We start from the raw sequence: 24,515 nt of genomic DNA, 5'->3' as shown, positions 1-24,515 counted from the left end.
CCTCGACTTCCTTATTTTCGTTATTAAAAACATAATATATTTTATTTAAAAAAAATTCTTTCTATAATTTCCATTTTCTTAGATTTTGTAAAATAGATTTATTTTATTTTGATTTTTTAATTTTAATAAAACTATACTGGGGCCGCCGCTGGTAATAAACGTCATGTTGACGTAAAATGTACTTGTAAAAATTCAAACAATAATAATATGTACCACTAGATATGGCTACTAGATACATAAGGGCGTAAACTATTCAATTGCAGCAGCCCTGCATACATAATATGTATTAATAATCCTATGTAAGATTTTTTATAATGTAAATGTTATATAGGTAACTTACTTGGCATAAAATAGTTCACACATCCACAGTGGTATAATGTGTAGTTAGTTAGACACTCCAGTTGACAGTTTTTGCCTGTATATAACTTAAAATACCTTAATTTCTTTTCAGTTGGAAAGAAGCATTCTCTCTTATATGGATTGTACAGTTGCACTGAGCTGTCTGTGGTTATCATGTCTGGGCGAATAGAGGCAAGAACAACTTCGTTTAAAGGAACCTAAAATCATGTTTAAAACAGTAATATAAAAAGGTTCTAAATCTATTTTCCACAGCATACACCATTTCAATATTCAAGAGCGAAAGACTTTGTGCTAAAATATTTGAATAATTTTATTTTTAAAGAATTTTGTCAAAAATTGACAAAGACAAACGTAGGGTTACTAAAGAGCAAAATACGAAAAATGAAATGGACACTGTGAACCTATATAAATTATAATGTATTATTTATAAAGATCGATAGACCTTGGAGACCTAGGTCTAAAAATATCTTTATTTTAATTATTTAAATTGAATTAACTTCTATCGAATGCTTTTTATTTCCAGTCCTCAATGATACTTCTTTGTCAATCTTCCCATACGCTTCTCTTTTCCCTTTTTTTTTATTGATCTTTTCTTGTCTTTTGAATAAGCTTGTTTCATAGTACTATTTTTGATAAAATACTTTCGCGAAAAGTCTTTACTCATGTATGTACTCGTAGAATGAGATTACGCCTGTTTATTAACATGTAATTATTTTTCATTGCATTATATTTTAGTATTTTATTTGGGAAATTGTAACGCACCGTCACGTCATTTACACCGAAACCGTTTAATTATTGGTTTATATTTAATAAATATTAATTTATGATTACTACGAGGTAGGCAATATATATTTACCTACCGAGGTCTCATTACTCGCCGCACGGAATAAGGAAGTTTCAGTTCCTGTATTTACCATATAGAGTTTATAGAGCACCCAAAATTTTGGTTTGTGCTATCGTAATCCTAATACTTCGAGAGAGCTGTGCGTCTGAAAGACTTCACTTCGAGCGATTGAGGGATAGGTTGATTGTGAACAGCTGGCGGCGGTATGTGAATTTTATCGGAAAAAATATTTTAGGTTTTTAAGGAGATGGATTATTTTGGGAAGAAAATTATTTTTATTTAGTTATTTATTATTTTGTTCTTTATGTAAGATTTATTCCATTATCTGACCGGTGAGTTAAAATCTATATCTTTTCCATATGAACATTTCTTTTTCATATTATTTCACAATAACTAAATTTTATTCTATTTCATTAAGAGATATTTTGTATATCGTAAAAATATTGAGAATATAATATTATTCTCTAAGGATTATTTCTATTTTCCATTCTTAAAGTTCTATAAATATCTTAATTAACTCCAAACCACAGTCATTTTTCACTGTGTAAATTGTTCGTATTGTTTAAAAACGTTTTTTAAAACAAAAAATTTTTTGGATAGTTTTTGCTATTATTTGTAGAAGCCAGATGAGTTTTTTATCCAAATTTTCTATGAACTATCCTCAATTAGTGTAAGATATAAAATAATTTTTTCTGTAATTCGTAATGATTTTTCTTATTGTAGCACCCTGATGAAGCAAATAAAGATTTGCGAAAGCTTACCCATGCATGCTCTATTGGATTTAAGTCTGCACTCATTGGGGGCCATCGTAATAAACGAATCCCAACTTCATCCAAGTAATAGGGTGTTATTCTTGCGATGTGCCTACGGGCATTATCTTGCATCAGACGAAAGTTTTCTCCTATTAATGGGGCAAATGGCACTACATGATCTTTCAAACATTGCTGAATATACCGTTGAGCGTTCAAATTCCCCCTTTGAATTGTAACAAGTTCTGTAGGGAAATGCCTGCCCACACCATTATACCACCTCCACCAAATTGAACTCTCGAAGTAAAACAACATTGCTGATAACGTTCGCCAGCTCTTCTCCATATTCTAGGCCGCTCATCTGATGAGGATCTGCTAAATCTTAATTCATCCGTGAAAAGCACGGCACTCCAATCGTAACACCCCAATTAAGATGTTCGTGAGCGAAGAGTAAGCGTCGGCTCCGATGATCTGCTGTTAATAGAGGTCCTATAACAGGTATTCTGGACGTTAATCCATATTCATTTAAGCGTCTTTAAACGCTATAAACGGAAACTGGGTTTCTATGGACATTATTTAATCGTTGAATAAGTACTGGTGCTGATAATGTACGATCGCGCAACGCTTGTAACCTTAGAAAGCGTACTTCAACTTGACTTGTGGTTCTTTGTCTACCTTAACCTGGCCTCCTGGTGTATTATCCTGTTTCCCAAAATCTTTGTATTGCATCAAACAATGTACTTCAAGAAATTCTTAAAGCATTTGCGATGTAACGAATGCTCCACCCATCATCCTGCAAAGCAACAGCTTGTGTTACTTCTTCTGGTGTCATAATTTTTTTAATGCAAGTTTTAATCAGGAGACAATACAAAAACCTACAGCCGAACTTATAATCAGGTACAGTACCGCAATAAACTTAAAATAATACTAAGCCATTAATTTACATTAATAACAAAACGTATGTGAAAAAATGTGTTGCTGTTCGCACAAAACATTTAAACAGGTTCAAACAAGAAATAAACGTTTTCGCTAATAAGGCATATAATACAAGTCAAACAAATTAAACAAGTTTAGATCTAAACACAAAAACAAAAAACAAAAAAAATCGTTGGAAAAGTTGGTAACCTTTCACACTGTAACTATTAGACGTCTCACTCAGATAAGAGGAGAAAAGAAACAAAGCTATTCCATACATTAGAGGAAACGTTTCGTTTTGTGATTACAAAACAGCATCAGTCCAAATTTGTAAGAGTAATACTATTTTAGAAGGATTAGTGAAGCTCTTTAAATAAAACGAGATGGCCAAAAAATGACCTCTCATGTTGAAATAAAGGAGAATAATAATGAAAAAATTACTTACATAACCAGTAATACAATATCGATGGTAATAACAGCTACCAGTGTCAAAAGAATTGGTCTAGTATGAATGTAATCACTTAATTAATAATAAAAAATCAGATTTAACAAGTATATTTGAATTAAAAAATTAGCTTTAGTTGGTAAATGAAGCTTGGAAGGTTGGAAAAACAGCCGCCTGGCAAATATTTGCAAGTTTACACAAGTAAAAATACAAATAAACACAAAGCACGTGTCTGAGAAACCAGTGTAGTTTAAAACAAAAAACATTGTTAGGTAAAAATATTACATACTTATTATAACAACAATTATATTTACTAGTTATTAACAGCACTAAAAGTGCGTACCGGCAAATTGATGAATTACGGCATGATGTAAGTATTCATTGCAAGTCGCCATTATGGCATACCAACAAGCTGTTCGTAGAAGAACCGGCGCAGAAAAGAAGTCAAAAGCTCAACAGGTAAGGGGAGATGACAGGTGCAGGCACCATATATTTTGCCATATTATTTTTTTCATATTGTTGTACAGCTTTAGACAAGATTTGCTTTTTGGTTTACATTAAATTCATTACTTTACGTATAATACATATGATTAGTTGTTAAAATATTCTTTTATTTGTTCCTGCTAAACTCATTTAGTCCAGTCGTCAGAGATATGACCCCTAAAAATCATACGAATAAGCTGAATTTTGCAGAGAATATTAATTTTGGTACCCCAAAAAAGATACATGAAAGTTTACTACTTTTACCCCCGGGCTTTCTTCGAAAATCTCCCTCTCAGGGGGGTAAAAATGTTAAAAAATCGATTTACCAAGAATCTGTACACTGCAGAAAAAAAAAAGTTTTAAATAAAAAATGTAGCTGAGACAATTTTAAACAAAAATGTTTATAAGCTTTTTTGTGTAGCATGAACCGTTCTCTTAGAAACAACGCTTGAAACGACCGTTGATTTTTCATGTCAGTTACGCGTGCGAAATCAATGTTCAAAAACATTTGTATCAGCGGTCTTTAAAAATTCGATATCTTTTAATCCAAATGTTCTATTGACACAAATTAAGATGCGTTTTAAAGGTAAAGAGTACAGCTTTCGTATGCAGTTTTTTGTATTTTGCCGATATAAAACTGAGTTTTTATAAAGGTGTTAAATAAATTAAAGTGGCACGATTTTTGCCATTTTTTACGATTCTCGTGGGATCAATAAAATTGATCACTTTCATTGACCAATTGTAGTGAAATTTCCATTTTTTTAGAAATCAATCTTTAAAACCTATGACATGAAATTTCAATTTTAAGTTGTGGAAACAAATATGAGGCATTTAAAGCATGAATAAAAAACGCAGAATTCAATGTTTTTTTTCTTACAAACGATCACACGTCACTGGAAATGCAATAAAGAAGACAGTTTTGGGTGTAGTTTATTGCAGAAGTTTTAAATTTTATGCGATAGGTTTTAAAGGTTAGGCTCTAGTAATCAAAACTTTATAGTTGCCAGTCAATGAAAGGGATATATTACGTTGATCTCGTGACAATCGTAAAAAATTGCAAAAATCGCGTCATGTTTATTTATTTAACACCTGTATACCATCTAAATTTATTTGCGGCAAAACACAAAAATTGCATACGAAAGCTGAACTCTTTACCTTTAAAACGCTTCTAGATTTTTGTCAATAGGTCACTTGAATCAAAAGATATCGAATTTTTACCGTCGGGCTGATACAACTTTTATTGAACATTGATTTAGCGCGCGTAACTGACATGCAAAATCGACGGTCGCTTCAAGCGCTGTTTCTAAGAGAATGGTACATTCTACACAAAAAATGCTTATAAACATTTTTGTTTAAAATTATCTCAGGTACATTTTTTATTTGAAACATTCTTTTATACGGTGTACAGATTCTTGGTAAATCGATTTTTTTGCGTTTTTACCACCTGCGAGGGGGTTTTAGGAGGAAGCCCGAGGGTAAAGGTGGTAAACTTTTTTGCATCTTTTTGGGGTCCCAAATTAATTCTTTTTGCAAAATTTAACTAGTAGTACCTTCACTTTTATACATTGTTTGTTATAAACATTATTACAGGATTTTTTCAAAAAAAACATTTGATGAAACAAAAGTGACAACGAAATACAGTTTCAGAAGATATTCAGTATTTTTTATGGCGCTTTTCTATTTTATTACTTTGGTTATAATAACCAATATCTTTTAAAAATTTTTAAACTACTTTTTGATTACTGGAAAAGTAAATATTTCATATTAAGAATATTATCCATATATAAACATATAACCATATTGCTATGATAGAACACGTTCCAGTTTTTCTTTAAGAATATACATAATAATAATAAAATCCCAGCTACTAAAACTTTATGGCTATTGTGGACTAGTAAAAAATGAATTTACCCTAAAATATTCCTGACTGGGTCGTGGGATTCTTGACGGAATATGAAGAGAGACCTAAAATAAAAATAAATATTAAGCAGAATGTAGGTATAGGTTGAGGAATAATAAAATATGAGTTACATTAATTTTGATAGATATTTCGATATTGAATTTGTGTTCGGCAATAATAATAAATATGACATTAAACGTAATGCAAGTTAGTTTATTTATGAATGATCAAAAGTAGTGCATTAAATATTTATTTGTTTACAAATTAATATGAAAAGCGTTTCTGATATTATTTATTAAATTTATTATTACATAAGGTAGATGTAGGTAATATGGCCGTCTTACAAATTTCCTACTATTTTTATGTTTAAACGATAGAAATCTTGATACTAGCAGAGAAATACAAATTTAGTGTCGAAATGTGTTAAACAGATGGTCCCACATTCACTATACGTCAGCACAATACATCATTGTTGAAAAGGCGCCATTGTAGAAGCTGGTTATTAATTCCATAATTTTTAAAAAAATCATAACTCGTTCTAATAGGTCAGTTTTTATTATATTAATTGTACTTACATGTTTCGTAGTAGTACTTACACGTAATAATCGTGTACGTGTTCTTATTTTAGTGTATAGTTTTTGATTTATTACATTTTTTCGTAGATAAATATCAAAATACAGTGTTGAGTAATATGGCTAGATGAAAAGTAGGGTTATATGGCCACGGTCATATTTATCTTCCTGTGGCCATATTACTTTACAATAAATATTTTGCTTGCTATATTGATATAATTTCTTTTGTTACAGAAATCAAAAATGCCTCAGTATCAGTCCAGGTGCCTACGAGGCAACTGGACCAAAAAAAATTTGTCAGCAGCTTTAAGAGTGGTGGAAAATGAAACCGCAGTTAACACAGCTAGTCGTACACATCTCAACGCGGATACTTCGGCGATATTTAGAAGAGAGAAAGTAAATAAAGTCTTGTCTAGGGCGAAAAACTATACTTACAAATGCCCAAGAAGCAGAATTAGTTCAACGTATTATCCGTCTTTCGCAAATTGGATATCCACTTACTGGGTACTTAATTGAGTACTTTGTAAGTGTGTATACCGGTATACGGAACCCAATAAATTCCCAAATCCTTTTCAAGAAAGAAAAGGAATAGCTGGTCGTGATTGACTACGTGGTTTTATCAAACGAAATTCTCAAATCAGGCCTAGGCAAGTACAAAACTTAAATCCGGCTAGGGCACAAAAGCTTAATAAATTCATTGTAAAAGATCATTTTACGAAGCTGAAAGTTATTTTAAGAGAAATGGACATGACATAATCAATAAACCCGAACGGGGTTAACAATTCAGCATCAGCAATTTTGGCACAAAAAGGTGCAAGAAGAGTACATGTTGTTGCAAACGAACAATGAGAAAGTGTTACCATCGTTTCTTGTGGTAACGCTCTTGGTACAGCAATCCCTCCAATGGTGCTTTTTAAGGGTAAACGTAGTAAGCCAAAATGGGTTAACTCATTAACTCCAGGTCTTCTTCTTAAAGTTCCATCTCCTATCAGAGGTTGGATATCATAACGGCTATGGTCACTTTGTTGGCTGCTGCTCTGAAAAGTTGTAGTGAACTACAGTTAAACCATTCTCTAAGGTTCTTCAGCCAGGAGATGCGTCTTCTTCCTATGCTTCTTCTTCCTTGAATCCTTCCTTGCATAATAATTCTCAGCAGCTCATATTTTTCTCCTCTGGTTATGTGACCCAAATATTCTAGTTTTCTTCTTTTTATGCTGTTTATAATTTCTTACTCCTTATTTAGACGTCGTAGTACCTCAGCATTGGTAATCCTTTGAACCCACTGAATTTTTAATATTCTTCTGTAACACCACATTTCGAACGCTTCTATTTTTCTTATGTGTTGTTTCTTCAATGTCCAAGCTTCCATTCCGTATAGTAAAATAGAAAATATGTAACAGCTTAGAGCCCTCAATCTGAGATGCAACTGAAGGTCTCTGTTGGTAAGCATTGTCTTCATTTTCACAAATGCTTGCCTTGCATTTTCAATTCGGACTTTGATTTCTCTGCTTTGGTCATTTTTGTCATCAACCCAGGTTCCCAGATATTTATATGTCTCTACTTTTTCTATTTGGGTTTGCTCTATCATTAATCTTTCATTTCCATGTTGCGTTTTTGAGACAATCATAAATTTAGTTTTTCTCTTATTTATTTTTAGTCCGTATCTAATGCAATAATCGTTAATTCTATTTACCAATTATTGTAGCGATTCCAGCCATTATAACGGTGTCATCAGCGAATCTTATGTTATTTACTATTCTTCCATTTACAGAGATTCCATCACCCAGAACCGCTATCGCTTCCTGGAATATGGCTTCAATGTACACGTTAAACAGTAATGGTGACAGAACACAGCCCTGTCTTACTCCTCTCTTTATATCTATATTTTCGGACTTTTGTTCTTCTATCTTTATATTGGCCTTTTGATTCCAATACAGATTAATAATGATTCGTAAGTCTCGTCTGTCTATATCTTTGTTTCTCAGTACTTCTATTAGTTTTTCATGTCGGACCCTGTCGAATGCCTTCTCGAAGTCGATAAAACAGAAATAAATATCTAGGTTCATATCTAAGCATCTTTGAGAGAGGACATTAAAAGCAAACAATGCCTCTCTCGTTCCCAGTCCCTTGCGGAACCCAAACTGAGTATCATCCATATCATCTTCTAGTTTTCTATATAATCTTCCATGAATCACCTTTAGAAATATTTTGAGGGTATGGCTTATTAGTGATATTATCCTATAGTCTGAACAATCTTTGTCATATACTGTTTTTGGTATTGCTACAAAGGTGGACACCAACCATTCCTCCAACCAACTCCAGGTGCTGTTGTTCAAATGACTGCAAAAGACAGCATGAATATTGAAACTTTTTCAGTTTGTCTGCAACACTTTGCAAAATTTAAGACTGCTGGTCCGTGCATTATCATATTTGATGGTGCAAGATGTCACTTGGATCACACTATTGTAGATACTGCCGGGAGATACGAAATTACTTTATACTGTTTACCTAGTAATACTACTCACGAGCTACAACCAATGGACAACGCTGTATTTAGAGTTTTTAAATGTTACTGGGATGATAAAGTTATGAAATATTATTCTATCCATAGGGATTGTGTTATTACTAAACAAACAGAGATTCGGGGCAATTTTTTCGATTATTTGGGACAAAACAATGACATCATCTAATATAAAATCGGGGTTTTCTTTAACAGGAATTTATTCATTTAATCCAGAAGCTATCGCAGAGATATCGTTTGCTCATAGTACTGTCACGTACCAACATCAGGAAGATAAAGAAAATGTGCCATTGTCAGAAACTAACGTTGGTAATAAAGCAGATGATTGTATCCCGCCAACTTCAGACATGCAACAAAAAGATTACCGTTGTCATTCTACTTTGGGATTACAATCGAAAAATAGCTCAAACGAAGTATGTCTGGACACTGATAATAGCAACTCTTGTCGTCCCTCAACCGAAAAATCGCCCGAAAAATCCCTTTCTAGACACTGATAGTAGCAACTCTGACGCATCCTTTAGTTTGCATGACTCTAGCAGCGATGAAGTTATTTATTCAGAAGACGATCAGAGTGCTTCCTCAAACATTCACAATACTTTATTCACAAGTATGCTCGAAACTCCTGAAAATGCAGCAATCAAGAACAATAACGAAAAGTCAAGAAAACTGGCTATCAATAGTCGAGCTCAAGTTGTTACTAAAGATTTATTCGGTAGCTGCATTAGAATAAGCGATTCAGAAAATATTAAAGCCTACACTTATACTACAGGTGGTAAAAAAGTCACGTCAATGCTACGAAAGTTACCCAATTCAACAAAAAGATAGAAATCCTTGCCTACTAAGAAAAAGAGAACAAAAAAACAAGAATCTTGGTTCTGCAAATTATGCAAGGAAGACAGAATGGTAGATATGAGACTATGTAGCACTTATGTCCACGAAGAGTGCATGGGTCTCACAGCCAAAGATAAAATTGATAAGATAATATTAAGATTTTGTACTTTATTTGGTTAACATTGATTAAAACTGTTAAAAATTCTGAAACTATTTTATTGTTTTATGTGTTAAGTTTTAGAGTTAAAGATAAAAATTTATTTATTGTAGAGTGGCCATATTGGCGACACCATATTGGTAATATGGCCAATAGCAGTATTTTTTTAATTACGTCATAAATATCGTATTTTTATCAATTTTTGAGAGATTATAAAACAAATATATATTTAGATAACCCATATAACTGTAATAACAGTTACTTTTTAAAAGACATATTTGGCCACAAATACCGACAAATGTTCTTAATGTGGCGATATTACCTGCATATACCTTATATAGCTTACCCTAAATCCTTGAAGTGACTTTTTACAGCTATGATCAAGATTTCTCTTTGCCATTATTAGGGAAATTGAAAGAGAATTTTTTGCACCAGAAAGAAGAGCTCTTCTCGGATATGGATAAAGTCCTGCAGTTTCGGCGTAACCTTTAGCCATAGTCCAGTTATTCTTGGTTAATCTATCAGCTTTAAAGTAGTTCTGATAATAATATCTTAAAAAACCAGAACAAAGATTCATTAGGAATTAAAATAATATACGTTTATTAAAACTAAAGAAACGGAAAAACGAAAAACTATCACTAGAGCCGAAGGCATGAAAGCAATATGAAATACAATGTTAATATTTTTTTTATTTTTATTTTTATTTATTTACCAACAATCTTAGTTTACTTTTAGATACAATTGTAAAAATTCCAACCTATACCATCAATACTAACTAAATAATAATTTTTACGTAAAGAAATTAAACTAATTAATTTAACTGTTCATTTGTTTAGCACAAATATGCTGCCACTGGTTACAAATAGATCAAAACCTAAGCAAACTTCACAGATACAAAATAAAATCTAAAATAATTACTATTTTAATGGGCATAAGCCACAATTGAAGGTTAAAATAGGTTTATTGACATAATTTGTACTTCGGAAATCGTTGTCAAAATACAAACATTAATAAATTAAACAAATTTTGTTTTTTGGTACTTGGTGAAAAATTCTTCTTTAATTTTATTTAAATCATTTATATTGACAATTCAGACATATGTTATTATACATTTTAAAGTAGACGACTTTAAAATGATATTGCCAATATTGCTGAGTTGCGTACCTGGGACGACTTTATTGTAAGATAGTTCATTCGATTACATGAAACCAACTTTAACTTCCTTTCTACAGACAAGGAAAATACAACTGTGATAATGGATAAAATTCAATATGAAAACAAAATTAAAGATCTCATAACAAACAGACCTTAATTTACGAAATTAACAAAAGAACCAACAAAGCCGATGGAAAACAGAATATATAGAACTGTATTCAAGTTTAAAGATTGTTTAACAAATTATCAAAGAATATTAATCACACCTTATTACAGTAAAACCCGTCATTTTTATGGAATAGGTATAAAAAGTTCATAAAGCGAATATACCACTTAGACCTATTTGTAGTACCATGAATTCTCCTTGTAGTAAACTGTCAAAATTTTTAATAAATAGTATACAACCATTTGCAAATAAAAATGACACATTTATAAAAAATTAACATTTTAAAAAAATATATCATATATTGAATTTAATTTAAATAATATTTTAGAAAGTTTTGACATATTTAGTTAATTTACAAAATGTGCCATTAATAAATTTTAAATATAATCAAGTCAAAATTACAGAGGGATGATACATTGGCAACTACGAAAAAATAGAATCAGCTATAATGGAGTTATTAACATTATGTACTGGTAGTACATATTTTCAACTAAATAATGAATTCTATCAACAAAATTTTGGTCTAGCAATGGGCTCTAGTTTATCTCCATTATTAGCCGATATATTTATGGAAGATTTGGAAACAAATATTATTTCTAAACAAAATTTAAAACCCACAGTATGGTGGAGATATGAAGATGATGTATTCTCAATATCGCCTTATGGATCAGAGTTGTTGGACACATCCCTGAGTGATATAAACGATAAAGAAGAAATAATACATTTACCATGGAAAAGGAATATAATAACACACTACCTTTCCTGGATGTTTTAATCTCTAAGAACAATATTGGATATGAGACTCAGGTGTATGGAAAATCAACACATATCAACAGATATTTAAATTACAAGTCAAATCACAATATGAATATTAAAAAGGGAATCATTAAATCCTTATTCGATAGAGCCAAAATTGCTTGTTCTAACGAAAATTCGTTCTCAGAAGAAAAACATTTATTAACATCTGTTTTATTAAAAAATGATTATTGTTTATAAATAGGGAATTTTTAACAATCGAACGAATATGACAGGACAGCTTAGAACGAGATCCTACAGCATATACAAGGAATAATACGAGTAAAAAACCGTACATAAAAGGATTATCGAAAGAACTTAAAATGATAGAAAATTATTCAACATTTCAACAACATTCAAAACAAAAAACACATTGATATCTATTTTATCTAAAACTAAACCTAACAATGAACAAGAAAGAACAAAGAATTGTATTTATAAAATACCTTGTGAATACAATCAGTTTTATTTAGTTGAAACGTCAAGGTCACTAAATGTTAGAATAGGTGAACATCAATCTTATATTAAAATAGAGAATTTGATAGATCTTAAATATGTAAACACGCATGGGAAAATGAACATAGGGTTCAATGAAATAATTCAAATATAGTAATAAAAGAAACAGAGGGTAAAAAGAGCAAAATCAAAGAAACGGCTCTAATTATGCTAAATATAACCAATTGTTTAGCAAATTCCTCTGCAAAATGCAGTAGGATCTGGTTACCTATATTAAAAGAGGAAGTTAATAAAAAGAAACTACCACTATTAATAAGTCAGTAACAAATTGAGGATATATCATTTATGCTTTTTAAATAACAAACATATAAAAACATAGAATTTGGTGTTTATAGGTTTTTTTCCTGTTTTTTTATGGTGATTTACTATGGAATCACTAACAGGAGATTGTTACTATTATAGCGTCATCATGGCATGTGTTTGTCTTTTTAAAGACGAATTACATGCTATGATTTTTTCTGACGGATATTATCAAGTTAAAGTTGATTTTTTGTAATCGAATGAACTATCTTATAATAAAGTCGTCCCAGGAACGCAACTCAGCAATATTGGCAATATCATTTTTCACCAAGTAGCAAAAAACACAATTTGTTTAATTTATTAATGTTTGTATTTTGAGAACGATTTCCGTGGAGATTGTGGAGAAGTGGAGATTGAAACGTCAATAAACTTATTTTAACCTTCAGATGTGGCTTATGCCCATAAAAATAGTAATTAGTTTAAAATGCCACAAGAAAATAGCTTCAGAACAAAATCCAAAATGTATTTTAAAACAACTCAAAATACTAAAAAATTAAAAAAAAAAAACAAAAAATGAAAGATAATATGTGATTTTTTATTTATAACTGGAACTTTCCCCGGCGTTTTAGAAATTAATGAAGGACAGTCTTTCATACAATTAATGATTTTAGAAGATAATTCTAGGTCTGCGTGGTATCTTCGCACTTTTAACGTTGGTAATGACAAAAGAGAGTTATCAAGTAAAATTTTATCATTCCGTTATTTTGACACGTAAACGCTATTTTTGTACGGTATAAGTTTTAACAGATATGTAATTTTAGAGTTATCAAATGGCCGAATTGGTGCTTCACGTTAATAGTTGGCAGCTGTCAGTCAAATGTCGTATGTGACAGCAAAATAATTATTTTTTTTTTGTTTTCTTTCACCCAAGGTATATATTTTGTCTGGTTTTGTACATTTTGGGTTTCAAATTTTTTCTACAGAAATATGGAAGACATTTTAGAACAAGCAATATTAGTTGAAGCAAATGACGAAGTTATAAAAGATTTAATACTAAACCATATTTTAAATGATAACATACAAAATGTACATTCTGTGTTCAATTTTGATAGCTTAGAGCCTGAGCAAGCCAAACAGTATTTTCGGTTTGAAAAACAGGACATTCCAGAAGGTTGACTCCTCGCACTTCTTTTACTAGTAAAAGGTCATCAGTGCTTGTAAAGCGCAGCCTTTTTGTATTTTTCACTATTTCCCTGTTCATAATTGATAAGTATAATGAGATATAATAAAATGTTTTATTTTTCTCGCAGATGCTTAACCAAGAAAACAGAAACCACGTGTTAACTAATGCACAGAAATAAAATTACAGAACAGGAAGTTCAATCTCCGACCGAGTCCCGAGTCTTGACGAATTGGTGCGATTCGCTGCTAACGTTACCATATATCAAACCCGCTATTCGACGTACGTTAACGGAGCCCGTAAACGTTAAAATCATTTGCGTTATTCAATTTTCATACTGCGCATGCTCCATTGCTAAAATAACGTTACCGTATTCTCTCTCTTTCACTTGATAACTCTCTAATGTCTCTTGCAATGATGAGAAATCGTAAGAATATTCATAATATAATATAACAAGCGAGTCTTCTACAGCTGGCGCCGCTTCTCGCATCCTAATTTCCAGCGTTTTCTGTCGAAGCAATCTTCAGTTGTTAAATCTCTGGCGGTCATTGCATCGTCGACATCGTCTCTCCAGGATCGTCTTGGTCTACCTCGTTTTCTTCTAGTTGGCGGAGTCCATTCTTCTATTTTTTTTGGCCATCTATTTTCAGGTATTCTCTGAAGGTGTCCATACCAGTTAAGTCTTTTGGCTTCGATTGTGTCTATTATGTCTAGATCGATTTCCATTCCTCTCCGAATATCTTCGTTTCTCACCTATCAAGTCTAGTGAGCTGGCAACATCGTCTCCAGTAGTTCATTTCCATGGCCTTAATTTTTGATTTGTTTCTTTGGTTTATTTCCCAGAGTTCGGCGCCGTACAGCCCAATACTTTCTATTATTGTTTTATAGATTCTTCTTTTATTTTCTTTTGTTATGTTTTTATTCCATAATAGTCCGTGTAGCTGTCTGGTGGCGGATCTTGCTTGGCCAATCCTGGAGTGTATTTCTTCGCTACTTCCTGCTTTTGATGTTATTTTGATGTTATTTGGAGAATATTCATTAATTTTTAAAATATTTGCTTTATATACTAGGTACCCTAGAAACCTTTTCTGCACTTGCTCAAGTCTGTGAATATCACATATATAATAGGGACTCCAGACTAAAGAACAATATTCTAATAGGAATCTAAAATGACTACAGTATAATATAATCGAATAGCTATAGTACTTTTAAAGTCTGATGATTTTCTCTTAATAAATCCAAGTATACCTAGAGCTATAAAAACTATCATGTCAATATTTTTGACAAATGAGAGTGTGAAGTCCATAACAACACCAAGATCTCGAATAGATGTGACTTAATAAAACTGTGAACCCTTTATTCTGTATTTAAAATCAATTTTCTTTAGTTTCATTGTAAATATTATGGAGTGACACTTAGAAATATTAAGATCCAGATTACTGATCTTACACTATTCGTCCAGTGTGGCCAGATCTGCCTGATATTTAAGACAGTCCTCAGAGAATGATATTGAGAAATAACACTTTAGATTATCTGCGAAACTCTGTGGAACTACAGAGTAATTGGAAATTTTTTTTAGATAAAAAATTATTTACTTTTACAGTTTGAAATCTTTCAAACATATAACTAGCTAACTATTCTAATAACGTTCGCTGAACATCAGCAATTTTTAGCTTGTTTAATAAAATTTTGTGATGGACAATATCGGACGCCTTGGAAAAATCTGTGTAAACGGCATATACACCCCGATGTAAGGAATCTGAAAGATAGTCAACAAAAATGCAATTAAATTCAAATCCGCCGATCTCAGCTTTAAAAAACCAAACTGTTCCTCCTTCACAGGCAAACCTAATGTTGATCTGAAGGTATTAGCTATTATTTCCTCAAATAATTTTGTAATTGAACTATTACATAATGGTTTGTATTTCTGATGCAAGAGATTCATTAAATAGAATATGAAGTGGATGTGATAGTACAAAACTAAAAATTTAAGAAGAGTAGGTGGAATACACTCAGGATCTGACAAGAAAGACTTCGCTTTCGCAAAAGCAAAATCACTTATACTTCATCTAATTTACTTACCGTTGCACGTCATAGCCCGTGAGGTCACATGATACCAACACGATATATTTAGGCGGTAGGTGTGTTCTTTTTTAGAATCACTTTGCCGAGTACACTGGCATTACAGCCACTAGACATATTTTATTATAAACGCGTAGAAATAATATTTAAAGATTTCTATTAATGTTAACTTAAAGAAATACACAAGAATATGTTTCATTTAATTTGTATAAATGCATTATAAATCGGTTTTATAAAGAACATTTTTTCGAAACACACTGTAACTGTAATCGAACGAAGGTGATATTTTTGCATAAAGTAATGAAAAAACTGTTGTTTTTGTTTAAGTATTCCATTTTACATCTTTATACGACGCATAAAAGCGGCTCAAATTGTTTTTAACAAGATTATTTTTTAACTCTTGTTTTGTTTCTATTTGATTACATTAAATATTAATTTGTTTGGTTGTATAATCCACTTTTGCAATAATTATGTGACCTATTTGATTTAAAACGGATTCAGGATTTTTTTATACTTTGGCAACTATGTCAACTTCGATCTCTGTCAATGATAATGACGTGCAACCTAACTAAGTAAATTAGATGGACTGTAAATTTATATTTATTTACAGTTATACTTACACATTTTCCTGAAATATTTCACTTCTGTCAAGCATGTTAAATGTATAACATAGTCCTTCGTCGGTAATTACAGGTTTAAATATCTTGTTGCAATCGTAAGCTATTCCTATATATTCGCAACGCATAAATGGATCCGTACCTCGACTAATCTAAAAATTAGCTCAAATTATTGTATTATTATTTGTTTTGCTTAAGTTCAATTAAAAATAATATGTATAAAATAAAAATATTTTGTTTTGTTGGTGAATGATGTAAACGAATTTGTTTTTATCCATAGCCAGATATTTATAAAAAATATATATGTAATGAAACATGTGCTATATAGCAACTAAAGGAGGAGTAAATCGACTAAGGTTTCATTGTTATCGAAGGTTTCACATATAAGTAAATTAAAGTCTAATGTTATTGAAAAAATTGTCTGACCTAAATTTTGTATCATATTATCAGATGATCATGGTACAACTTAAGGACACGAGACGCAGCAAAAGAAATGAAAATAAAATGGATAAAAAGATAGATATACTAAAAATTGAGAAGACATATCACATACTAAACATACATACAAACGTACTTAACAAATAACAGATGAAATAATGAATTAAGGTACTAATATTTTATGCCTTTCTAAAAAGAAAAAATGGGTATGGCAGTCCAGTGGGACTGCCGGTGGAAGTTACACTTCTATACAAGCATTCGCCGTTAAAAATTTATTTGGGAGTCAATCTGCACAATCATTACATATGTAATGCTATAGGTAAGACATAGCAGAAAGAGAAACAGAATTAATAACAACTTACTAACAATTAATAAACACCTTTTGACCTGTAATAGGAGTATAGTAAATGAAGGATTCATTTATGTATGAAAGGAGTTGAATGCAAAAATTTTTTTACACATACTCTGCAATAAAATTCATTGTTTATTTTGTTATTAATATAATATACAATATAACAATACAAATACAATACAAATTAAAATGCAATATTCATAAGTATTTAAAAATGACAATAATATACATAAAAAAATACACCACAATACAGTGCAACATAATTCAATATAATAATACAATACAAATTAAAATGCAATATTCATAAGTATTTAAAAATGACAATAATATACATAACTTTTCTACCTACGCATAGATGTTTAATTTACCATGTAATAATATTAATAAAAAAGTGCTCCCCGACTGGGAATCGAACCCCGGTCTCCCGCATGACAGGCAGGGATACTGACTACTATACTACCGAGAACATGACACATACGTATTTCAAAATTGACAGTTCTGGATCATACAGTGATTTATTGAGATTATTATTTTGAAATACAAAAGACTAATATAATTATGAACATTTAATAAATAATACAAAACATATCACATAAATAATAATATTTATAAATATTTTATTATATATATAATATTATATGTATATATATCTTTATATAATATATATAATATTAAATTATATATACAAAAGGTACATTTTTATATTCGAGAGAGGAATAGAGAGAAAATATATCTTCTGTCTCTCTCTTACTCATTATCTTACATATGTAATGATTTTACAGATTCACTCCCATACAAATTTCCAACGTGGAGCGCGCGTATAGAAGTATAACTTCAAAAATATGCATATATTTTTTTGTTAAGTTGTAAAAAAGAGCTATTGAAAATTATTTAACTTGGGTAACAGTAATTTTCCGATCAAATTACTAATAATTATTACATATTACGTCTCTGGCTTGGGGACACATAAGCAAAACAAAAGCAACAAGAAGAAGATACAAGCAGTACACAACAACTGTCTTAGCTACAAATGTGCCCAGGTAAGTCGCTGAACGCTTCCTGTTCAAGCTAACTATGATGGTAGAAAGAGCCAGAATAATAATTCGCTGAGCTACAAGACCACTTAAGTCGGATCCCGCGAGGGATATTAAGGTATGATGTATACCAACGATGGAAGAAAAGAAGATCCATGCAGCAAATAATAGCAAATATATAATAAAGTCTAGATAATCGTAGCTCTACCAAAACAAGATAACTCGGCACTTTTGGTATTGCAATATATAGACTAATGTGTTTTTTATTGTAACAATATGTATCGCCTCGATACCGTCAGCGCTTTGTGCACACGATCGGGCGTATAAAAGAGCTGTCGCCGCAAGAGAATGAGAGTTTAATCGAAATATTGATCTGACAACAACTCCACTGGCCCTAGGGTACTGACTGAAGACCAACCACTTCTGCTAGAGCATTGACCTAGTGGCAGTTCCGTACCCGGTCTTGAAGTATTGATTTGAGACATACCTATTTCTTCCTGTAACCAAGTACTGATTGGTCACCGTCCGTTCCTCGCCAGGCCGAGTATTGATTGGTCCGTTATATCCGTATTTCTTCAATCCGTTTCCTACCGTTTGTATGTATTAACACAATGTAATTGCTATTTAGATTTTAAGTCGTTAATTGTATCTTATTTTTCACAGATATTAAACATTGGGTCATATCGCCATCAATGTCGTCTTTGCAAGGATTAATGGTTTAATTTTCATTGTATATATTTCCTAGGATCTAATTTTATTTTGTTATTTATTTCGAATACATATTTTTATTTAAACCTGTGTTTTACTGAGTGCTGTCTAAAAAAGCTACCCGTCACATTATGTTTTAGACAATCCGCAAAAAAAATTACACAAACATAAAAAACGGTTCTCAGCAACCAACAAAATTAAAAAATACTAACAAAAGGCAAAAGTCATAAACACTTCTTTTAACTTTTTAACATTAGAAGGGCCGGCGCTTGAAGCATACTTAGAATTGCCGCAGCCGTCATTTTGACAATCGGACTTAAGAAAGCAGTTGTTCCTTACTTTAATTTAAGTTAAATGCAAATTATTATATACAATCCAACACGTTGTAGAACACATACACAGGCTACCTTCGGCTACCAGCTCTCATTGTATATTTGCGTGCCATTTGATCGACTATATCAACACCAAATTCTGTTGGGTTAGAAGAAGCAAAAGTTTTAGGGAGCTTTTTAGCATCTTTACAAATTTTAACTTGTCGAGATGCTATTGTACTCAACATTATTACACTTTTTGTTGACTTTCCTTGGTATACAGTAAGAGTTGTGTCGTTGTCCACCTTCAAAATTAACGACGTATAACGAGAGGTTCTAATGCTAACGCAAACTTATCTGCGGTAATAATTTGTTTGATAACAGGTGGTTCTCATATATTGGATCACAAAAGATCAATATCCAAATGACTCATATTATAGTCACCACAAGCATAAAGCAAAGAAATAAATGCTTCTACTTCTGGAAGAGAAATGATCCATCTTTCATTAGTTGATTGTCGGCGGGCTTTAGGCACTGTGCAGATCCTTATGCGACGTAGCATTGAATCGTTGGACAATGAGATTCTCTTATCAACACAATCAACACAAGTCCACTCTGTTTCTTCACCAAAAATTTACGCAAACTCATATTGAAATACAAAATAAATTCAAACAAAACTATTTAGGTGTGCACACTGATAAAGCCGAATTGAAAATTTAGTCAGCTACTAAGACAGCATAAACTTCGTCAATTAAGCTATGAAACAATTTAATGTAAAACATAACATCAACGATACTCGAGAGGACTTCAATAATATCATTATATATAGTGTAAAACAGTTTATAGGTAAAACAAAACTGCCAAAAAATAATACATCCGTAACAAAGTGGATGTCCGTATCCGTACCGAAGTGAAGAAATTGGGACAAATAAGAGATATTGGAAAAAAGTGGATAAAAAATGTTTCTAAAAGTAAAGTTTGAAAAAAATACGCAAAATTTCAGGCTTTCAACAGTCACCTACAGTATCAACACTGAAGCTGAATAGCCAAATTATTACATCACCAACAGAAATTGCCAACATATTAGCATAAAATTATACAAAAATATTTTACAATGAAAATACAATCCGGAAATTGTAGTACAATTTCATATGACATGAGCAATATTCCTCTATATCTTCTCCTAACGCTTCATGAATTGAATAACACACTTTGAAATTTGAAGAAGTCCTGGACCAGATGATATACCATCCATTTTTCTGAAACAACTTCCCAATTCAGCCATAAAGGTAATGCTACATATATTTAGTTTCATATGGCAGCAACAACAGTACCCCACAATTTGGACCAAGGCTATTGTTCTTCCACTTTTTAAACCTCAAAGTTCCCGTCTAGACTCCGAGACCTACAGACCCATAAGTTTTATGTGTTGCATGGGAAAATTGGGGCTCTCAACTATAAACGATTAATGATACAATGAGTGGGTTCGCAGAATCCTTTCATTATACTCAAGTGAATGGTTTACTAGAATTATGATTTGACTCACACTTCGGGTTAAAACGCTAGAACTTTAAAATATACACGTCATTTAAAATTATGTTACTTATACTTACTTCTTCGAGTACTCTATAAAAATCATCAGTGAAAACTTCTTTGTCCGAATATTTGACATAACTGTTTTCTTCACAAACTAGACCCATATAATCAACAACTGTACGTCTAAAATTAAAATTATAGAAATATTGTAAAAAACTATTTTCTAGAGAATACTTTGCTAATAAATCAGAAATCTCTAGAAAATATCTATTTCATTTGAGTTTGAAAATGTACATATTGTAGCAAAATACTATATTGGTTAAGTATATTAATCATTAATTAAGGATATTAAATATCTCTCCAATATATATATCACAACTTGTAACAACAATGTAATAAGTTAAGTTGTCCGTAAATGTACAATTGACATATATTTTAAATACGACCCTGAACCAGTCGTTTGTTCAAATTTCAGACATGTTTTAGGGTAAAATATCACTTTTACATTCCATTGTAAACTAACAAACATAGAAACTAGTAAATATGAATTGTATTATGTAGTGTTAATATAATTAAAGTGATTATTGAAAATAGCAAACAGCCGAAACGTTTAAGCAATAATTAAATTTTTTAGTTATAACAAAATTTTAATGGATTTTTTATAAACATAAAATTAAAAAGTTGCAAATACTTACTCTCTTTCAGTAAGATTTTGTTTGTTAAGAAACTTCTTAACGATTCCCATATGACTATAAAGCGCTTGGGTTGATTTTGTTTCTGGACAAATGGTCACTGCGGGAAACGGTATGGAGTAAATTGGAGTTTCTTTTGTAGCAAAACTTACGATTACAGGAGCCCTTAACCATTTCTTATAAACTTCTCTAATGGAGATTATACAAGCAACTAGTGTCACGGTGAACACTACAAACCACCATCCTCTAAAATAAAATCTGTAGTTTAACAACTTTCTAACAATATAAGAACGTCAACATAAAGCAACAATGTTTTATTTATTTTTTGTTGTTTGATTGTCTACTGTATTAATTCAAAAAAAATAAATTAATTTATTTAAAAATAAAGTATAGTTCTTAAAATATTGCTGGTTTCAAATGCATTGACCAGAACTTCTGATAACAGTAATGCTTAAGCTAACGAAGCATTGGCGTTCCAAAAAATACTTATGAATAACTACTACTACTACTACTATCGGTTTACAGCGTTCTTCGACGCCTTCCGACTCCTAACCGCCATTCTTTCCTATTTAACCATAGGCCTGAAGGGATTTCTCTTTCCTCTAGTTCTTTTTCAATTCCCTCTCTCCAGCTTCTTCTCGGCCTTCCTCTTTTTCTTCTCCCTTGTGGTGTCCACGTCAAAATCTGTTTCGGAATCCTGCCATCTGGCATTCTCTGTACATGGCCGTACCATATTAACTGTTTTGTTTTTATGTCATCAACTATTGTATGCTTGACTCCCATTATTTCTCGTATTCTCTCATTTGGTATCCGATCTCTTTTTGATTTGCCTGCTGCTCTTCTCCAGAAGTCCATTTTTGTTGCTAGTAACAGTTTTTCTGTTCTTTGTTTCATTGGCCAAACTTCACTGCCATATGTAATTACACTTTTAAGTATGGTGTTGTATATGAGTTGTTTGTTCGCTTTAGATATTGTTCACACTACGGCACAGAATGCCGTTCATCATGGATATGCCTTTTCTACCCTGTATGTTTCTGTCTTTTATAGCAGCATCGAGTGTTCCATCTTGAGTTATCTTCATACCCAGGTACTTGTATTTATCACAGTCTCTAATTTCTACCTCATCGTCTAATATAATGGACTGCTTTGTCCCTCCAATACACATGGTTTCAGTTTTCTTAATGTTGACTTCGAGACCCCATTTGTTATATTTTTCTATTAGCTTCCGAGTCATGTAACTCAAGTCGTCATCATTCCCATGCAATTACATTTTCTTTTCCACAGCTTGAGTGCTTGTTCCAGATAAATTTTGAAAACGGTAGGCGAAATACAGCAACCCTGCTTTAGTCCTTTCGTGATCTTAAATCCCTCAGATATCCTTGATCCAGTTTTAATTTTTGCAGTCGTTCCATGATACAGACTTTGGACTGCTTTGATAAGACCATGCTTAATGTTGGTTTGCTGTAGGGTTGACCATAGTTTACTGAGGAGTACACTGTCATATGCTTTTTGTAAGTCTACTACACCAGGTGAACTTCTTTATTGACGGCTGTTTTTTTCTCAATAACTTGCGTAATATAGTACAAGTGGTCTACTGTGGATCGCCCAGCTCTAAAACCAGCTTGCTCCTCTGCTTCGTAATCTCTATAGTCATTTTCTATTTTGTTCTTAATAAGTTTCCCATACATCCTACTTATTGTGCTATTTGCCGCAATTCCTCTGTAATTTTCACACTGATCCTTGCTGCTCTTTTTGTGGATAGTTGACATGATAGATAATTTCCATTCTTTTGGTAATTCGGCCCCATTCAAGCAGTCTTGAAAGAGTTTTCTTAACTGTTCCTGGAGTTTGTCTGTGCCGGCTTTCACTAATTCTGCAGGGATGTCACCAGGACCAGGGAGTTTTCCATTTTCAGGGATTTGGTTATTTCTTCCATCTCTGATTTACTTATTTGTAATGTCGATGAATCTATACGTATACCTATCGTATTGTCTTCCATGTTAGTAAATTCTGGTCTTTGTTCTGTTAGTAGTCTTTTGAAAAATTCTTCCCATTTTTCTGTTGTTATTGGTGATATAACGTCTTTTTTTTATTATTTCTCATACTTTTAATCAATCTCCAACTCTCTGTGCTTATACTAGCTCCTATGTAGGTGTTGATCTTTTGGCAGTTCTGTTCCCATGATTCGTTCTTTTTTTGAGTTATCTTTTTTCTTACTTTGGCTTGTGCTTCTTTGTAAATTGTTTTATCGTTTTCTATTTTTGTTTTTAATAATGTTTGGTATTTCCGACGTTTATCTCTAATTTCCTTCTCTATTTCTTCATCCCACCAGTACGGTTTTATTCCTTTATGGTTTTCGTCACATTTTCCCAGTGCTTCTTCTGCTGCTAAATGAATCGACCTTTTGATGTGTTCGTAGTGTTCTTCGGTATTTTTAAAACTACCCGTTTCTAATTTTTGGTCTAATCGTTTTTTATACAGTAGCTTTACACTCTCATGGTTTAAACTGTCCAGGTTGTACCGTACTTGTTTTATTAGCTGATTTGACTCGATGTGCTCTTTTTCTTTTTCGTGTCTGTTTGGGAGTACCGCTTTAAATTTTAGCAGGTGATGATCGGTACCATATGATGGCCCTCTGGCCACTCACACATCTTGTATTTTAATTGTAGTTCTCTGTCTTACGATGCTATAATCTATTATAGATTTCAGATTTCTGGTCTGTTGTATATACGTGTATTTGTGTATATCGCGATGTGGATAAAATCCATTTAATAATTTTAAGATATTTTGTGTGCATGTTGTTATTATCTGGTTCCATTATCATTTCTGGAATTTTTACCGTGTGCTCCTACCACTTTGTTGTTCAATTCCCGTCCAACTCTGCTGTCACAGTCTCCTAGAAGTATGATCTCCCTA

At 32.0% G+C, this 24,515-nt stretch overlaps 1 protein-coding gene across 1 annotated transcript in view; it reads right to left on the bottom strand.

Moving 5' to 3' along the window:
- Positions 1-24,515, bottom strand: part of LOC140448106 (pickpocket protein 28-like) — a 41,556-nt gene that overhangs the window by 11,380 nt on the left and 5,661 nt on the right. The window contains exons 2-7 of the mRNA XM_072541174.1: positions 21,603-21,845; positions 20,985-21,090; positions 16,532-16,680; positions 10,124-10,328; positions 5,708-5,761; positions 341-557 (exon numbers count right to left, since the gene is read on the bottom strand). Of these exons, the coding sequence (XP_072397275.1) occupies positions 341-557; positions 5,708-5,761; positions 10,124-10,328; positions 16,532-16,680; positions 20,985-21,090; positions 21,603-21,845 (974 nt within the window). The remainder of the gene's footprint in view (positions 1-340; positions 558-5,707; positions 5,762-10,123; positions 10,329-16,531; positions 16,681-20,984; positions 21,091-21,602; positions 21,846-24,515) is intronic.

Source organism: Diabrotica undecimpunctata, chromosome 8, assembly GCF_040954645.1.
Source record: "Diabrotica undecimpunctata isolate CICGRU chromosome 8, icDiaUnde3, whole genome shotgun sequence".
NCBI lineage: Eukaryota > Metazoa > Arthropoda > Insecta > Coleoptera > Chrysomelidae > Diabrotica > Diabrotica undecimpunctata.
The sequence above is the reverse complement of the archived record's forward strand: the minus strand, read 5'-3'. Positions and strand labels throughout refer to the sequence as shown.